General features: G+C 46.8%; 1 protein-coding gene across 1 annotated transcript in view; it reads right to left on the bottom strand.

The window, feature by feature from the left end:
• Positions 1 to 17,211, bottom strand: part of GLDC (glycine decarboxylase) — a 472,733-nt gene that overhangs the window by 243,329 nt on the left and 212,193 nt on the right. The window contains exon 5 of the mRNA XM_069625925.1: positions 13,724 to 13,801. Coding sequence (XP_069482026.1) covers positions 13,724 to 13,801 — 78 coding nt within the window. The remainder of the gene's footprint in view (positions 1 to 13,723; positions 13,802 to 17,211) is intronic.

Below are 17,211 nucleotides of genomic sequence, written 5' to 3'. Positions count from 1 at the left end.
ATACCGCTCAACTTTAGAATAAACGCTTTACTTAAGGTTTCAGAAAACTTGAGTGGCTGATGCCATTTTTAGCGCCAGGCACATTGCCATCCATCCCACCCCCCCAACCATCAGGCACAATTGGCATTGACGTTTGCCTACATGTCTACAATACTTGTGTGGCAGGAAAACTCACTGTTACAGGAACACAGTCAAGTGCGCAAATACATTCTGCATTAGGAAAGAAACAAGGCTGTTGCGGCAGCACGGTCATCAGAGCCTGCTACCACTCTAATGAATGGCAGCAGAGTGTAACCTTAAATATAACCCGCACTAGCTCAGCTCGCTGGACAGAGGATAGACACAACCAGCTCCTTCAAAAAGTGCCCGAGGGCAAAAGAACAGGATCAGGCCAAATGTTTTAGGGACTAGAGGCTTAATGCAAATCTATATCTGTATGACAGTACAATGGTGGGAAGAAAAGACCGTTCAGTGGATAAACACCCATTGCAGACATTCTGAAGGTCACCAGCTTTAAACCTGCTAGTCCCTTAGGATGCTCATTTTGCAGGATTTGTTAAAAAGATGCACCACCGAGTGATAAGAACACTAGTTCTCACATCTACGCAGATCGTGGTTTGTAAAGTTAGTAGGTGAAGGAATAATTATAAATAAAACTAAATCAGCGTTTTGAAATGATGCTTTTAAAATGAAAGCGTCATCTAACGTTAATTTCACTGGGTGAATTTTAGCATTAGCCCAAACACCAGGTATGGCAGCCAGAATGCATTCAGTTTGTCAACCAGGATCTCAGCTGAGCTTGCCAAACTTATCTATGTAGCCAATGAATGCAGCCCAGTGCTGATCAATGTGAGACGCTTTTAACTTGAAGGCATTAGGAGGGCAGGCTCACGTCAATTGCCTTCATTCATTATCAACATGTCGGATGGAGGAAGTTCTCTCCGCTCCATACAGTATTCCCTGTTTGATTGATTGATATTTTATTTCTATCGCGCTCGTACACAAGTGTTTCAGAGCACGACAAGGCAAGGGAGGGGAACATGGGAGAACAAAACAGTGATCTTACTAGGCACAGTGACATTGAGAACACGCAAGTGCATGGGAGTGGGGGGGAGGGAAAAATTGCTAATGGGGGTGGGGGGAGAAGTGGAAAGTGTGAAGCAGAGGAGAAACAGATAAATAACAAATAATAAAAGCAACAAACAGTGGTAATGCAGCCAGCAATTTGCAAGTGCCAGGTTTAAGGCAGCAGACAGGGTAGGTCTGATAAGTGCAGGAAGAAAAAGAGGGGGGGGGATGTATGGGTACAGATACAGACCCCAGTGCAAGGGGTGGCCCGGAGGCAGTGCCGGAGGGTGGGAGGATGAGAAGGTACCTGGGCCCAAAAGAGAGAGGGTGGCCAGGTGCACGGTGCCAAGAGAGAACAGTTCAGCAGGGGAGAAGGGGAGGCAGAAGAAAAGTGTAAGGTCTTGAGGTGCTTCCGGAACCGGAGATGGTTCTCCTCAAGTTTTAGAGTGGCAGGGAGGCTGTTCCAGAGGGAGGCCCCAGCTGAAGACAGATCTACCCCCAGCTCGTTTCTTAGAAAAACGACTGACCCTGAGTGAGTTGGAGGTAGAGGAGCGAAGAGCTCGAGAGGGGAGGTATTTGCGGAGGAATAGCTGAAGGTATTTTGGACTCAGGCCCCAGAAAGCCTTGTGGACAATGCAGAGGGTTTTGAATGTAATCCTTGCATCCACTGGGAGCCAGTGGAGAGATTTCAGAGCTGGAGAGATATGATCCCAGGGCTTGAGGCCAAGGACAAGTCTCACAGTCCTGTCCTGGATTAGTTGCAGAGGGCAGAGAGTAGAGGCAGGTAGATTTAGAAAGAGGCTGTTACAATAGTCCAAGCTAGAGAGAACCAGAGCTTGAGATACCATGAGCTTCTGGGGGAAGGAGAGGAAAGGCAGAGTACCTCTGAGGAGGTGCAGTCAGAAATTTAACTTTTTAGAGACCTCAGATGTGGGAGGAGAAGGAAAGGGTGGAGTCAAAGATGACCGCAAGGTTCTTAGCCTCGCAGGTGGGGGTAGGAGGAGGGCCAAGGGAGGCCGGCCAGAGAGTGAGGGGAAAGGATAGTGAAGGTGTGCCGATGAGGATCTCCGTCTTGCTGGCATTCAGACAAAGATCATTGGCTGCACACCAATCTTGAATGGCAGTTAGGCAATCAGAGATGAGAGAGGGAGAGGAGGTGGCAGAGGGCAGCCTGAAAATGAGTTGAGTGTCGTCAGCGTAGCACTCGAAATTTGAGCAGAAAATGGCAATGCAGTGGGCGAGAGTTGCCAGGTATTGGTTGAAAAGCCAGGGCGAGAGGTTAGACCCCTGGGGAACACCACAGGTAGAGAGGAAGATATAAGAAAGTAAGGACCCAAGTTGGACCTGGGAGGGTCGATCTGAGAGGAAAGAGGTCAGCCAGGCCAGAGCTTGATCAGGGATACCCAGGTTTTCACGGAGACGATTGAGCAGGATGGTATGGTTGACTGTGTCGAAGGCAGAAGAGAGATCGAGGAGGATGAGGACAGAGGCAATGTTAGAGTCAAGGTTGGTGAGCAGATCTTCACGGATGTTTAGGAGAGCAGTTTCCGTGCTTCTGGCAGCTCTGAAGCCAGACTGGTGGTCATGGAGACAGCCAACAGAATTGGAATGAAGGTTAAGCTGAGAGATGGCCAACTTTTCCAGGAGTTTGCAAGAAAGGGAGTAATGGAAATGGGCGATAGCTGGACAAGAAGGATCAGCTGTGGGTTTCTTGAGAAGAGGATGCACAAAGGAGTGCTTCAGAGGGGAAGGGAAGGATCCAGAGGCAAAGGAGTGGTTGCAAAAATCAGCAAGGGCCGGAGCGAGGGTGTCAATGTGGTCCTTGATGGTTTTAGAGGAACAGGGATGAACCTGTTTTGAAGAAGCTTTCATAGATCGTACTTGTCTAGCAACCTCTTCAGAGGTGAAAAGAGGAAAGGACGAGAAGGATGGTGGAAAGGTGGCTAAAGGAGGGTCAGCAAGCACAGATGGAGAGCGAAGAGGAGTGTGGGTGGAGAGGGCGGACAGGATGTCCTGGGTTTTTTAAATGAAGTGAGAGGCAAGGGCATTGCAAAGAGCCTGGGAGGCAACAGGAGGGGTAGAGACTGCAGCAGGGTTGGCCAGCTCCTTGCAGATTTTAAAGAGTTCGGCCGAGTTGTTAGATGCCGCAGAGACACGAGCTTGAATGTGGACTCTTCTTGGTGAGGACAGAGTTGGTATAGCCTTTGTAGCAGGCGACAGGCCAGTTTGTCAGAGGATGAACAGGAAGTCCTCCATTTCCTCTCAGCTGCCCTACACTTACGTTTAAGTGTAGCCAGGTCAGAGTCATACCAGGGATTGCACTTGGCTTTGGACTTCAAACGGATCCTCATGACAGGGGCAAGAGCATCAAGCGTATCAGAAATTGAAGAGTAGAGCAGAGACAGGGCTGTATCAGGATGTGAGACAGCCAAAAGGTGAAGGAGTTTGGGGGGGGGAGGGGGGGGGGTGGGGAGGGTGAGAAAGTGGCGGCAAAAGCCTCAACTGATACATGCTTCATGGGCTGGATGTCCGAGAAGGTAGGTGGCAGTGTTGGGGTAGGCTTGGCTTGGGGGGGAAGAGAGGGAGAGATGAGATGAGGGAGTGATCGCTCCAGGATAGAGGAGTGGTCAGAGGGATGGAGAGGGGGAGGTCAGAGGAGATCAAGACATCGAGTGTGTGCCCTGCAGAGCGAGTCAGGCCAGAGGGGAGGATGGACAGGGAGAGGGAGTCGCAGAGGTCACGGAAGAGTACAGAGGAGGAGCAAGGAGAGTCTAAATGTATATTTAGGTCACCGAGGAGGAGTTGAGTGGTAGAGGCCAGGAGGGAGGAGGAGAGGTCTGCCCACTCAGAGAAATGAGGTGATTTGACCAGGAGGCCGGTAGATGGTAACCACAGTAAGAGAATGGGTAGGCGAGAGAGAGCCTACAGACAAGGCATTCAAAAGAGTAGATTGTCTGAGTGGGAATGATAGAGGCAGGAATCCACTCAGGAAAGATCAGGGCTACCCCCCACCGAACCGGGAGGATCTGGGTGCTGAGAGGATCTTGTAGCTATCAGGGAGGATAGTGTCAAAGCTTGTGACAGAGCTGGCCGTGAACCATGTCCCAGTAAGACCAAGGACATCAAGGTCTAGTTCTTCAAGGAGGTGGCAGATGTCAGAGGAGTGTTTGACGGCAGAGCGAGAGTTGAGAGTGGCAATATGAAGAAGGTTGCCAGCCTTAAAGACCTTCCTGGGAGGGTTACAGATCAGAGGTACCCCCTGCGGAGGAGAAAGAGCCATAGGAGAGGCAGAGGAGGGGAAGGTAGCCAAGGATGGAGAGCAGGGGGCAGCAGGAGGAGAGGAAATTGATGAGGCGAGGGAAGTGCCCATCAAAGAGGAGGAGATTGGCCTGAGGGCCGTGGACCAGGACAGTGCCATTTAGGTAGACATTAATGATTACTTTAGAGGAGTCGAAGGAAGCCATGAGAACTTCCCAGCGAGTGCCACCATTAATGGGAGAGGAGGAGATAGGGCAGAGCACAGAGACCATATGAGGAGTCCATAGATCTGGCGAAGGAACGACAGAGGATGTCGGTAAGGGTCTGTCTGGCGGAAGCATTGGAGTAGGTGTCGGCGATAGGAAGACCAGGATTACAGGCCAAGATATCCTTTTTGAACTTCTTCCTACCAGCCTTAGTGAGAAGGGAAGCAGTTGGAGAAGATAGGAGAAACAGAAAGCGCCATTGGGGTGGAAGTAAGGAGAGGATGGAGATACTGTGGGGGTTAAGGCAGGTAGGTGTGAGACAAAAGAGGTGAGGTTACTGGACTGGCAAGTTACAGAGAAGAAACAGTATACAAGCAAAATACAGAGCATTTCGCAATGGGCAGCAAGATTTGACTTTTAAGAGCAAAGCAAAAACAGAAAAATCAAAAATCAGCTTATGCTCCCCATGTCTCATATTCACTCCATTCTACCACACTGTGGCGGCGCAGGGGCAAGGAAAATTGGTCATAGCCGAGTGGGCGGTACAAAGGAACAGGACAGCAGAATGGAACCACAATGAGGTTTATTTACAGCAAGATTGTTCAACCTGCCCCAAAGAGCCTCACCTTTATTTACAAGCTTGAGGGAGCCCCACACCCTCAGTCAGTTTCATCTCTCCCCTCAGTATGGGGCTTCAGCATTCCCCCCACCTTTCTACTCTATGAAGAGTCTTCTTTGGAGTGTTCCTGTAGGTGTTGCTAGGCTTCTCCTAATAACAGTTGGTAGAGGGTGAATTTCACAGCAAGGCACCGGTAGAACCACAGGAGCAGCCCTGCACTTAACACAGGCACAGGAAAACAGCATAGTCCCCTCACTCTCCCATGGTCCTAGTGTTCCCCCTTCTAACCCTTTCACTGTCCTTCAGTTGCCACCCCTCAATTATCTGCAACATGCTCCTCCCACCATGGGTCCAACCCTTTTAGATCAGGCTATTTCTTTTGTCCCCTGTCCTGGGCCCAAATGACCTCCTCTAACCTTCCAGTGCAGACTGTCTACTTGCTCCTCTCCAACCTCGTCTGCCCTACCGCCTCTTTATTTTTAACAACCTCCTAATCCTATCCTACACCTACTACTCCTCTCTTAATATCCTCTCCAAGCTCCTGCCACAACCACCATACAATATCACTAACTGCCTGCCACATCAGTAACCAAAACGCCCACATTGAATGACTGAATCTGGGCTCGTAGCTAGATAACCCCTCATCCCCCGCGCACTGGGCCACATTCCCCGGTAGGGCCTCACATGTAGTGCCACATTGGTCAGAGATTGGCTGGGATCAATAGGTTCACGAGGATTCAGTAATGTACTGTGGTGGTAAGTCAAGTCTAAGTTGCTGGTCTTCCACATTGGATTACATGCATGTCTTTACGGTCATCTGCAGGGAGCTGTGGAATGCTGCTTTTCTAAGGCTAGTATTTGTATTTATTGACCGTTCATAGCGCTTTACGGCCAAGTGCTTTATAGAAACACTATGGTACGATAAAGGTCATATGATAAATGATTAATCAGGCAGATAGAAGATGGGATAAGATGAGTTTTGAAGATGGGTAGAGAGGAGATTGAACAAAGGACAGGGGTGGGGGGGGGGGGATTCCAGTGCTTAGGAGCCAAGAGCTACAAGGAGCGAAAATGAGACTGGGCTCAGGGATGACGAGGGACAAGTAACAGGAAGAGACATTGGAACGGAGAGCCCTAGTCAGAGAATAAAAGGAGATGAAAAATGAAAGATACAAATGAGCAAGACCATGCAGACCATTAAATACCAAATATAGAAAGTTAAAGAGTAGTAGAGTATCAAAGGAAAGCCAATGTAAAGAGTGCAGGTATCATAAATGGAATTACAGGGGGATAAATTACGTTCAGTACGGACTGAAGAGTGATAGATGGTATGAAGAATATCAAGTTGATAAGCGGGAAGGCCATGAAGGGAAGAACAGTAGAAAAGATGGGGAAAAACTAAGGCAGAAATAAGGAGTTTGCCAGCCTCGAAGGCAAAGAACCAATAGGATTTGCGCACATTAAAAAAAAGATGAAAAGCACGAACAAAGTAGCAGAGATGTGGTAAGAAAGGATAAAAGCAAAATGATCCCCACATTGAGGGCACAGCAAGAGAGGGGAATGGCAATGGGGTGGGGGAGAGATAGATAACAGAAGAAAATGTGGGGGGACTAGTAGAAGCTGGGAAGTAAAGAACCTCAGTCTTGGACGGATTGAGATGGCGGTAGTGAGTAGACATCCAAGAGTGTATGGAAAGCAGACAGATGAATGAATAGTAGACAGAAGAAAAGAAAGGCGAATTTGAGAGTCATCAGCGTATAAGCGATGGGTGAACCCAAAGAAAGAAATGACAGCAGCAAGAGGGGTTGTATGAATAGAAGAATAAAAAGTGGGCCCATGACTGAGCTTTGTAGGACCCCATAGGAAAGAGAAATAGAGGATACCAGACAGAGAAAAGATGTGATTGGGAAGAGAAGAGTGAACTCAGTCAATAACAGCCCCAGAAGCCTAGATTATGCACAGACGATCGAAGGATAGAGTGGTTGACAGTATCTTAAGCAGCAGATAAGTCAAGGAGAACAAAGAGTGAGAACAAAGAGTGAGGACAGTTTAGAGTAGCAAGCTGAGAGAAGGGAACCGGAAACAAGTAAGTGTGGTTTCCATAGAATGAAAATGACGAAATCCTGATCCGAAGGGGGGATGAACAGAGATTGAATGCACAAAAACAGACATGTGCACAGACAACATCTTCGTCACTTGGATAAAAGGGTAGAAGAGAAACAGGGCAGAAATTAGACCATAACGAGGGATCATGTGAGGGCTTTTTTTTAGCATAAGTATAGAAGTGTGTATGAAAGAGGCAGGGAAAGTTGCAGAAGACAATGGAGTTAAAAAACAGTAAAAAAAAGGTGAAGAGCAGAAAAGAGAAGGAATAAGAGACAAAGGAAAAGGATCTGACGGCGACACCTTGGGATGTGCTTTGGTGATAAAGGATAGGACGTCAGACTCGGAAAGGGGATGAAAAGGCAACATGAAAGATGGTGGAGAAAAGGGAGGATCAGGATGAAGAGTGGGGATGTAGGAGAGGAAAGAAGAAGAGGAAGGTATGGATATATTAGAAAGTGAGATCCTGGTTTCAGTGAGGCAGAAAAAGCAGAGGTGAAAGCAAGACAAAAGTAAGCCTTTGCCGTGTTTAAGAACACCGCCTATTTTGGCTTGCTAGCGGGTCAGGTGATGGCTCAAGACTGCCTCCTTTTCAAATCAGGTACACTCGTTTTCAGGGTGATGTGATGAGGTGGACTCTTTGGATACCTGGTGCATCCTGTACACTTCCGGGCTGCCTAGGCAGTTTATGTTCTGTCCTCACACAGTAACTGCACAAACAACCTAGTGCTCCTGGTCCTGTACGCCTAGCTCTTGAAAAGTGTGTCACATTAAAGTCATCTTACTGTTTTGATTCTAATCCAAAGTCTCCGTCTGCTGTTTGTTACAGTTCCCTTTGACCAAAGATCTTCTGAAACAAGCTGATATTTGCGGTTATTTATTGCATGCCTTTTGTTGCAGAGATCACAACCTCTGCTAATGTTCACAGGTCAGTCTTGAACAGCCCATGCGTTACCATTTCTCACCAGCACTGTCAACTACATCTAATGTTGGATCGTTGGTGTGACATTGCTAGCTCTTTGGCCGTAGCGGACATTTGTCTTGTACATACTTTGTCGATCTCCATTTACGAGACTTTGCACCCATCCCTCTGCTAGCCGCACCCTACCTGTGCGATTGCGTATGGCTCCACCAACTAGCCAACCTATAATTACCAGTGCACCCCATGGTTGATAAATGAGGCCTGGTGCGATATTCCCAGAAAAACCAGATACAGGGTTGTTGTGAAAGGATTACTGCTCTGGATCAGTAGATGGTACAAGGATGAGTAATTGACAAAACTCCTACTCAGCCCCGCACCACTACTAAACCAGCAGTCACTCTAATCAAAGGTGAAACCGGCAGAGCCTGACCAGTATACCTCCTTCCACACTTTACGGTAGCATGGCCCAAGGACAGGCTATACTCTAAAAGGAGGGATGCGGGTTAGCACAAAAACAGTCCAAAAAACCAACACCACTGTGGTACCACTAGAAAAGAACATCCAAAGATCAATAAGAAAAAAAGCATACTTAAAGAAAAATTCAATCAAAAACCCTAGCGCTCCCCCACCCCCTCGTAAAAGACACAGAATATGCAGACTTTCTAAAGAAAGGGGACAGTCGACGGTGAAGGTAGTGGTACACAGGTTAATATTTCACCACAAAAACACTACAGAACAGGCAGGTGATGAATAAGTCAGCAGCCCAAAAGCAGTTTGAAAACCAGTGAGCGTCAAAAAGCAGTTGGAGTGCTTGCAGTGGCTCGACAGTGTCGAAGTGATGGGGGTAGTTCAGAAACTGATCGCAGCTGGAAAAACAAGTCCAGGGCTGGTTTTGACTTCTGTCCAGGTTCTTCAGGGGCAAGGTAAGCAGTTTCTTCTGCACTTTCAAGACAATCGGTCTTAAGGAGCACTAGCAGGGGTTGGTCCTCTCCAGTAAGCAGGTTCTTGGGTACTAGTAGTCAAAGCTGAAGTATGCCTTATCCACCAAGCAGATAACTCCAAATGTTCATCAGGTATGGTTAGGGAACGGCCTCTCTCTGTGGAACTTTATCTTCACATCTAAGCCATAGGGCTTTGAAGCACCCTATACTCCCAGTAAGCGTCCAGAGGTAATGGTTAAACAGGGAAGTTGTCTCACCCCTAACATGCAATATTCCACAGTGGATTGGTTCCAGTCTAGCCTTCTCTAAGGGGCCCAATCCTGGCTGCTGTTTCAGAGACCTTTGCATGGTGATGTCATACCCAATGTGTTTTGTCTGGAGGACACTTCCAAGAAGGGGAGAAGAGGTTTGGGAGCCCTAGGAATTGCCAAGATAGTGGAACACTTCTTTTACTGGAAAGTCCTCTCCTGAACTACTGTACTCTAGACCTTCGCCTCCAGCAAAGATGCTTTGTTATTAACACCCTGGCGTTATTTCCTTTCGCCTTGCACAGCCTGTTCTTTGAGGCACAGGACCTCTGCCTCCCTCCCCCGTAACCCTTGGTTAGTGCTACAGAGTATATACCCCACCCGGGCGATCTGAACTCTCAGGGACTTCCCAACTCGCCCTACCCTAACCAATGATTAGTGTTATTATTGGGGTAGGAATAGTGCCTTGCACTTACACTGTTGGGTTCAGCCTAGTTCAGTCACACCCAGTCGCTCCTTTTTCTACCAAACTGTTCTGACTAACCCCTCCCACAACTACCCAGTCCCACAGATGCTTCACTCCTATTCCTCCCCTCCACCCTTTGTCACTTCTTGCCCCGCTCCTCTCCCTTTTACTCCTGTTCTTCATTTCCCCTTTACCATTTAATTCACTCATACTAATCTAGCTCTACTCACTTGTTACAAAGATGCACTCTCACACTGCAGAAACACTAACGACTCAGTCAATACCTCACCTGCTCCACGAATCTCCTCCATAAGCCGCTAATCCTTTCTTCCTCCTGCTGGTGTCTTGGTCATCCTCCACCTCACCCAAAAACCTACACTCCTGGTTAAATCCCACCTTTTGCTTAGGCAATTGTCCCTGGCCAATCTTTTACTATCCTCCCCACCCAGGGCGTGTATGTGTGGGCAATCAGTTATGATAGTCTAATTGTGTGTGAAGGAAAGTCAACAAAAAGGGGACTGAAACCTGCCCACTTGTAGGCTCGCCACACTCCCAAAAAGGATGAGCTTGTCCAACGCTCCTACTTAGGTGCTGGGTCCCGGTTGGGTAAGGAACAGTGGCAAGACTCTTTGGGGAGGGTGGGCAGAACTCTCCTTTTGTTGTGTGGTGGTCTAGAAGAGTATTGTATGGAGGCTTGCATGCTCCCTCCCGGCAGCTCTGCAAGCTCTTTACAAATGAAGCATAATCCTGGGTTCTCCCTCTACATCGGTTTGGACCGGTGCCTCCAGCGTATGTCGGCTGTCCTTCGGTACTCAAAAGCTTTTCCATCTTGCTCTACCATGGAATCAGTTCAGCGGATCGCATAGTCTCCTTTACTGAAGATTTGGTGTTGGATTCAGGCATTCTGAAAATGACATGCACTGGCGAGCATCTAACAATGGAGGTAAGGATGGAGAGAAGGGTGTAAAATACTAGCATGCTGGCACAAAGGGGACGGAGGAGATCTTGTAGCTAAGACTAGGAGGAGTTGTGGATTCCGCCCTCCTCGCCCATCTCCTGGGAACAATATTCCCCCTCTCTTTGACAAGGCCAGATGACAGGCCTCATCACATCTTCATTGGCACTTGCCCAGAATTTTGTGCTGCCATCGGCAATATACATTCCACCTAAAGTACCTTGAAAACACATCCAGGATAGCCAGGGAGTATTTGTTGACTTGTTCCAAAATGCATGTTCACGTGTCCTGGGCATTGAGCTTCATTACGGAGCCTCCATCAGTGGTTGGCAGTTAGGGGTTAACAGCCGCCAGACATCCCACAGCTGCAAAGGACCGTTCCAACCTTGAGCCTCGAGATCTGGAAACCAGACTTTTTTTGGCAAGTCGCGCCGCTGTCTTTTCCAGGTCTCGATAGCCATGCATATGAACACAAAGAACCGGTCCAGCAGCATAGAGGCAATCCCCGTCCTTGAATCTCTTAACATAATGCCTTCTAGTGAGTATGTGTAATCTTTGCAGACGGCACAAACCCTGTAGGTTCATCTTGGCATACACTGTTGTATGGTCTTGTGAGTTCAGCAGGTCTTTCCACTGACCCAATTGGTAGCATCTCTCCAGTCGTTTATCCTTGCTAGTGACCTCTACAATTTCGACTACTGTCATGACCACCCAGTTGGCTGCCATGAAGTCATCCACACCCCGGGACTCTAGGTATTGTAATGGATGACGCAACAGATTGTTCCACTGGACTATCAACCCCTGGGTAATAGATATGTCCTTCTGGATTAACCCTACCCCCAGGCAAAAAGCGCCTGTGTCAACAAACGTCTGAGTCGAAATGTGTCACAGTGGCATCTGCTGTCCATGCTTCCATGAGTGCTTGGAACACTAGTTCCTCTAGCACCAACCATACCTACGTTAAATCTTTTTTGGTAAAATCACAAAGCAGCTCTGAAATGGTTGCTAGATTTTGGATTAACTTGTTGCATTATGTCACCATCCCTAGCAAACTGTGCACCACAGAGGTATTTGTGGCACTGTTGCAAATTGGATGTGGTTGACTTTCTTGAAGTCAGTTGACCGGCCGATTGATGCCTGGAAATCATCAAGATAATTTGGCTAGAAATGTACATGTTGCCTTGATGAGGGACAGTTCTTGAATTTGGTGCCTGGTTTACAAGTGATTCACAGCCTCTATTTAAAAAAATAAAATGCTTTATCGGAAAAATGTGTATTTGTGCAAATTAAGTGACATCCAGTAGGGTTTTCAACCGGATTACAAATATGTGCTCGATCCATATGTCCCATACATACATTGTAGAAATCTCAAAAACATGACTGCAATTTACTAGTTGGTGGGTCGACAAGCTCTAGCAATTCTTCACACTCAAACAAGAGGAGTTATGGAATTTAAACGCAGCGAGTGATGTGCTCACTGTGTGTGTAGAGGTTGTGTATGTATAGAGTATGCGGATATATAGGGTGCATGCATATTTAGAGTGTTGTACATGTCCTGCAATCAGTTAGAAACCCCTGCAGGACCAGCTCTGAGCTTAATGCTTCCAATGTCGATAAATAGAGCTTAAATAAGGTATGTAATACAATTGGAAATTACTACATCACTTAAAAACAGGAGGAATTCGGCATGAAGCAGAATATAACTTTTAAAAAACGGATACATATACAGGAAGAAACTGTTTACCAAAGCTATCATTTCGAAATCAAAATGCCGGCCACCGAAATAAAAGTGGACACAAATCTGGTTCTCAACCCGACAAAGTGGTCTGTCACATCCACAAAAGTGGGCTTAAGCCAGCTATTGTCAGAGTAAAAAGGGCATTGTTGCCCTCCTGCAAGTGAACTTGTTAACGAGTCACGTTTTCAAAGTCAATCTGATCAGTCTTTGGATACATTTCACCTTCAAAAGACAGATGCACTCAATTTTAGGATTTGTTCTCCTCGTAGATTTGTAGCCTCAAATCTAATAGCGCGCCTTGGCCCTCACTGAAACTTTACAATTTACGGTCCTACAAGCTGTTCACCTGATCTGTCATCTTTCACTGATGTGGATATTCCAAAGCCCATTCAGCCACCCTTGAATGGTATCCCGCGTAGATGGGTGACCGAGGACAAATTCCTTCTTTGTGGGATTGAGCATTAGGCATGTACTTGTCATCGCGCCTGGGAACTGCGGAATGGAGTATAATTTAGAATCATTCCCAAGAGTGACATGCGTTTCATGCCTTACAGCACGAGTTGTGAAGAGGCAAATCAAGGGGTAAGGAAGACAACTGATGACTAGGCAGCGGGAATTACAATAGAAGAGTAGTAAGGTCTGATAAGGGAGTTGTTAAGGAGAGCATTTAGGCAGGAGGTGCGAGGACGAAAAATGGAGGACTAAAGGAGGGAAGAGGAACCAAGAATGACATGAGCATGATGAATGAATGTCCAAAATGTAAAAACATGAGTGCGGGTTGGAACTATACAAATGAGTACAGAGACGCAAATATGTCCTAAAATGGATGCTATTCAGGGCGTAGCCATGGTTACTTTCTCCTTGGCAGATGAGAGCTGGTGTTAAGCAAGGTTTCAGTTCAAATAGTTCAAATAGAGGGATTAGAAAACAGACAACATGGCAGTTTGAAGACGAAACGCAATTTCATAAGTGTGGGGCTGGAAAATAAGAGCATTCCCTCACTCACGCTCAGTTCTCGCCAGTGTAATAAAGTTTCGGGAAGTAGGCGGGAGTAACAGTTTACGAGGTTGAGATACAACCTTCGGCAAGCCGAGAGTCACACAGCACATTGAAAAAAAGTGGAATCCAACCCCCCACCCCCCTGCATACCACTGCTGCTCTGGTAGCTTGATCTGCTTAACATACTAAGAATTACTTACTTGGCTCTAGTCAAGACCACAGCAATAGTCTGAGGATGGCATCGGGAATCCACAAAGAATTTGTTTCTTTTGTTATGCCTGGAGAGAAAAAACAAAGAAAGTATTTTTTTGCAACATCATTAATGTATTTCTTTGAACATTTTTTATAGCACTTCTGGCAGGACTTGGCAACACATTTGGGAGCAAAGAATTAAAGGTAAATTGTTATTCAAACATTCTTTAGTTCATTTTAAATGGCTGCACTACCCAACAAAGGAATGCTTAGTACAAACCATTTGTTTTTTACATTTTGTGAGGAGCTTTTAACAAATATGTCTAACCAACAGATGGAAACCTGTCCAGATCAATATTAAGGTTTTGCGCCAGCATCTCTTTAACAGAGTGGGTAACTGGTGGCCCTTTTTACGGGGAGCATAAGATGGTGGTGCCAAGTTCCCCAGAAACCATGGAAACTTAGTCGCCTTCTTTCTGCTGTGTTTTCCGATCGGGTGAACAAGCAAGGGTTTAGCATTGAATCTGGTTGGTTAGCCAATGGAGAGAGAGAACCACGGGTATGCATCAGCAGTGTAACTGTTCTTAAAAGAACATATCCCAGAAATGGGACCACCTCAATGGGTGGCGAGGTGTCCATCAAAAAGCTTTGCAGCGGAATGATCCGTCATGAATGCACTCTTTCAAAGACATACGATGATGGTCGGGATGCTCAATTGAGAATAAAATAAACCTCACTCCCAGTTACTTGCAGACAGACAGTAGCCCAAAAGCTGCAAAAGAACGATAAACTAATTGATCAGTCACCATAGTCGCCTAAAGGTGGATAAGAACCTAGATCTAGCCCATGAGCTGCTCTACTGACTCAGGATCTCAACAGCTATGGAAGACGTTTGTTTCATATGTGCTCAGCATTTTGACCTCAAGACATTTTTGACACCATCAGTCTCCATTTTGGATTGTCACAAGGTTAAAGGCTGGCGCAAGCCTGCCCAGGTAGAAGTTTAATTTCGCAGTCCACCGTAAGATCCTGGAGTATAGGCCCAGGCAACAATCTAGTCACACAAAAATTGTCATCACAGAAAACTCAACGAAGACTGTACTTGCTGCCTTCCATCTGGCACCACAAGAATATACAAGAACATAAAGAGGCTTGCAAGGCAACATTTGGAAGGAAAGGGGACAATCGCAGATATCATTTACCCTCTCCAAGAGTATGCAGAACAGCCCGAATTATAGCAATCACATTGCTCAAACAAGATTCTCAGAAAGTCATGGCCCACCCCCCACCCAGCGAGTGCAAATGCCTGCATGTCTTCAAGAAAACGAGACCCATTCATGCCCTGTGACTTCTGCATCATCTAGCCAAAGTACAGAACACATGCAAGCCATGAGCAGCTGCAATCCCTAGGACCTGTGTAAAGACAGTTGATGGTAATGAGAGTCCAAAATACAGTGCAGCAAACTGGTAGTGGTCGCCTCCATCAACAAGCTCTCAGGAAGGGCATGGGTGGGCAGTAGTAGTATGCTTCCCGAAAGTTGAGGGACACCCACCAGTCTTTCTCCAACATTACTTGAAAGATCTGAGCCAAGGAACCAAACATCCCCCCAACAACCCATATGAAGACAAAACCTACTTTTTGAATAGGACCATCTCACTGGTTTTTGGGGCATACTTATTGTGCCAAAATTCCCTGCCTAATTTTGGGAACATCTAGGGGGTGTTCAAGGGGGCTGGGTACCTCCTGGAGCTAGTTGATGGTCCCAGGCATGGTTTAAGGAGGATCCCCTTTCAGCCCCCCTCACTTAATCTCTGCCTGAGGACATGGGGCCATCGCATAAACGACAAACTACTGTCCTCTTACCAAAGGAGGACATTTAGGACCGAGAGCATTCAATGCTGTGCCTGCCGCCCAAGCTTCAAAGCCTAGTTGCAGGAAAATAAAATCGCTCATTCTTTTCTAAAACCAGGTCATCACACTCCCATTCCATGCATAATCTGAAATTATAGCCATCTTCCACCCACTCGCTAGGCTTCCAGGCATGGTCAAGTAGGGAAGCTCAAGTACTCGGCTCAACATGCAGGTGCCAGGGAAAAGGACTCTAAAAAATGGCGACCAATTAATTCATACCGTGGTCCACGGCTCTGTATCTCGAAGTCCCACCCATTGCTCAGATCGGGCACCTTTGTTGTGTTCCCATGCAGACAATCATAACCAATCCTTCATAAATAGTCCCAGCAAAAACAAATGCTAGAAGCAGGACAGCAGTTATTGGCCCACTCAAAGAACTAAAAGGGGCTTGTGTAGGCTTTTGGAGACAGTCATCTTGGCAAGTCAGGCGGTTAAAGAGGCCACAAGAGTGCAAAAATATCAGTAGGGGAATAGGACGCATGAGGACTCCAGTCCTAGAAAGTTAATAGGTAGAGAGCAGGAAATAATGAGACTACAAGTGTCACCCAAGCTAAGGGCAACGTGAAGGGTGCACATGTGGTACATCATTGAGGAATAGGAGAGGGTAAAGATCAGGACACGAGGGATGGGATGTGATAGGACCCTCACAAGCTCCTATGTGGAAACTTGGGGTTGGCAAATATGGTTGTTTACATCTACCAGAGAAAATGACGCTTTGTTTCTATGCCAACCAGCAGAAACATAGCAACATCTGTGGCATCCACAGGAGGAATCTGAGAAGAGAAACCCGGGAAGACGTTTGAGAGGCATAACCAGAGACTGAATGCCAGAAGAGACCTTCCATTGTTGAGAACCGAACAGGTGTAATGTTGGGGCGGAATGTCCTGACATATTTGTTGCTTGGGTTTGCCAGAGGAGGAATTCTTTTAATAAAATCAGTTTGACAAGTTTTATATTGGCACTCTTGTGACTTGGCAATATGGCAGTATCTGAAGTTGCACCCATATTGCTGAAAAAGGACGTTTTATATGGCACCTTTTTTCAACAAGTTCATACATCTCCCGATTAGGAGGCCTTGAGGGTATGGAATTGGAGGAAGGCAAAGCGGTGGGAATTGGCAGGCTGCTGCAGGAATGGTTGGATGCAGTGTGGAGAGTTGAGTGAACTGTCTTATGAGAGGGACAAGCTGATTGGCACTTGGTTGGTCTGGTCGCTATGTGGTGTGCAGCCCAGAGGGTAGATCTTGCAGGCTGGTGTGGCTGATCAGAAGGGCATGGACTCCGAGAGCATGTTTAGACTGACTTTATTAAACAATATGGTGAAAACCTGACTATCCCCATCGCTACGCAGTGTTCCTTCCCTAGTTTACTAAGGTGCTCGTCAGTCGTCTGGAAATGGCCAAAAGAATGAGTCTACCATCCAAAAACGAATGCTAGCAGACCCTACCACAAAATTGCATGAAAAATCAATAAAAAGAAGACACGGTCAGGAGACGGTTCCCCTTCTCCCTACAGGTGCTTGTTACATGGTTCTCTTTAGTCTTTTAAACTCCAGTTCAATTCTTGATTTTCATATTAGCTCATG

This window comes from Ambystoma mexicanum, chromosome 6p (assembly GCF_040938575.1).
Source record: "Ambystoma mexicanum isolate Mex_15411 chromosome 6p, UKY_AmexF1_1, whole genome shotgun sequence".
Lineage (NCBI taxonomy): Eukaryota > Metazoa > Chordata > Amphibia > Caudata > Ambystomatidae > Ambystoma > Ambystoma mexicanum.
Note: the sequence above shows the minus strand (reverse complement) of the source record. Positions and strands in the feature narration are given on the sequence as shown.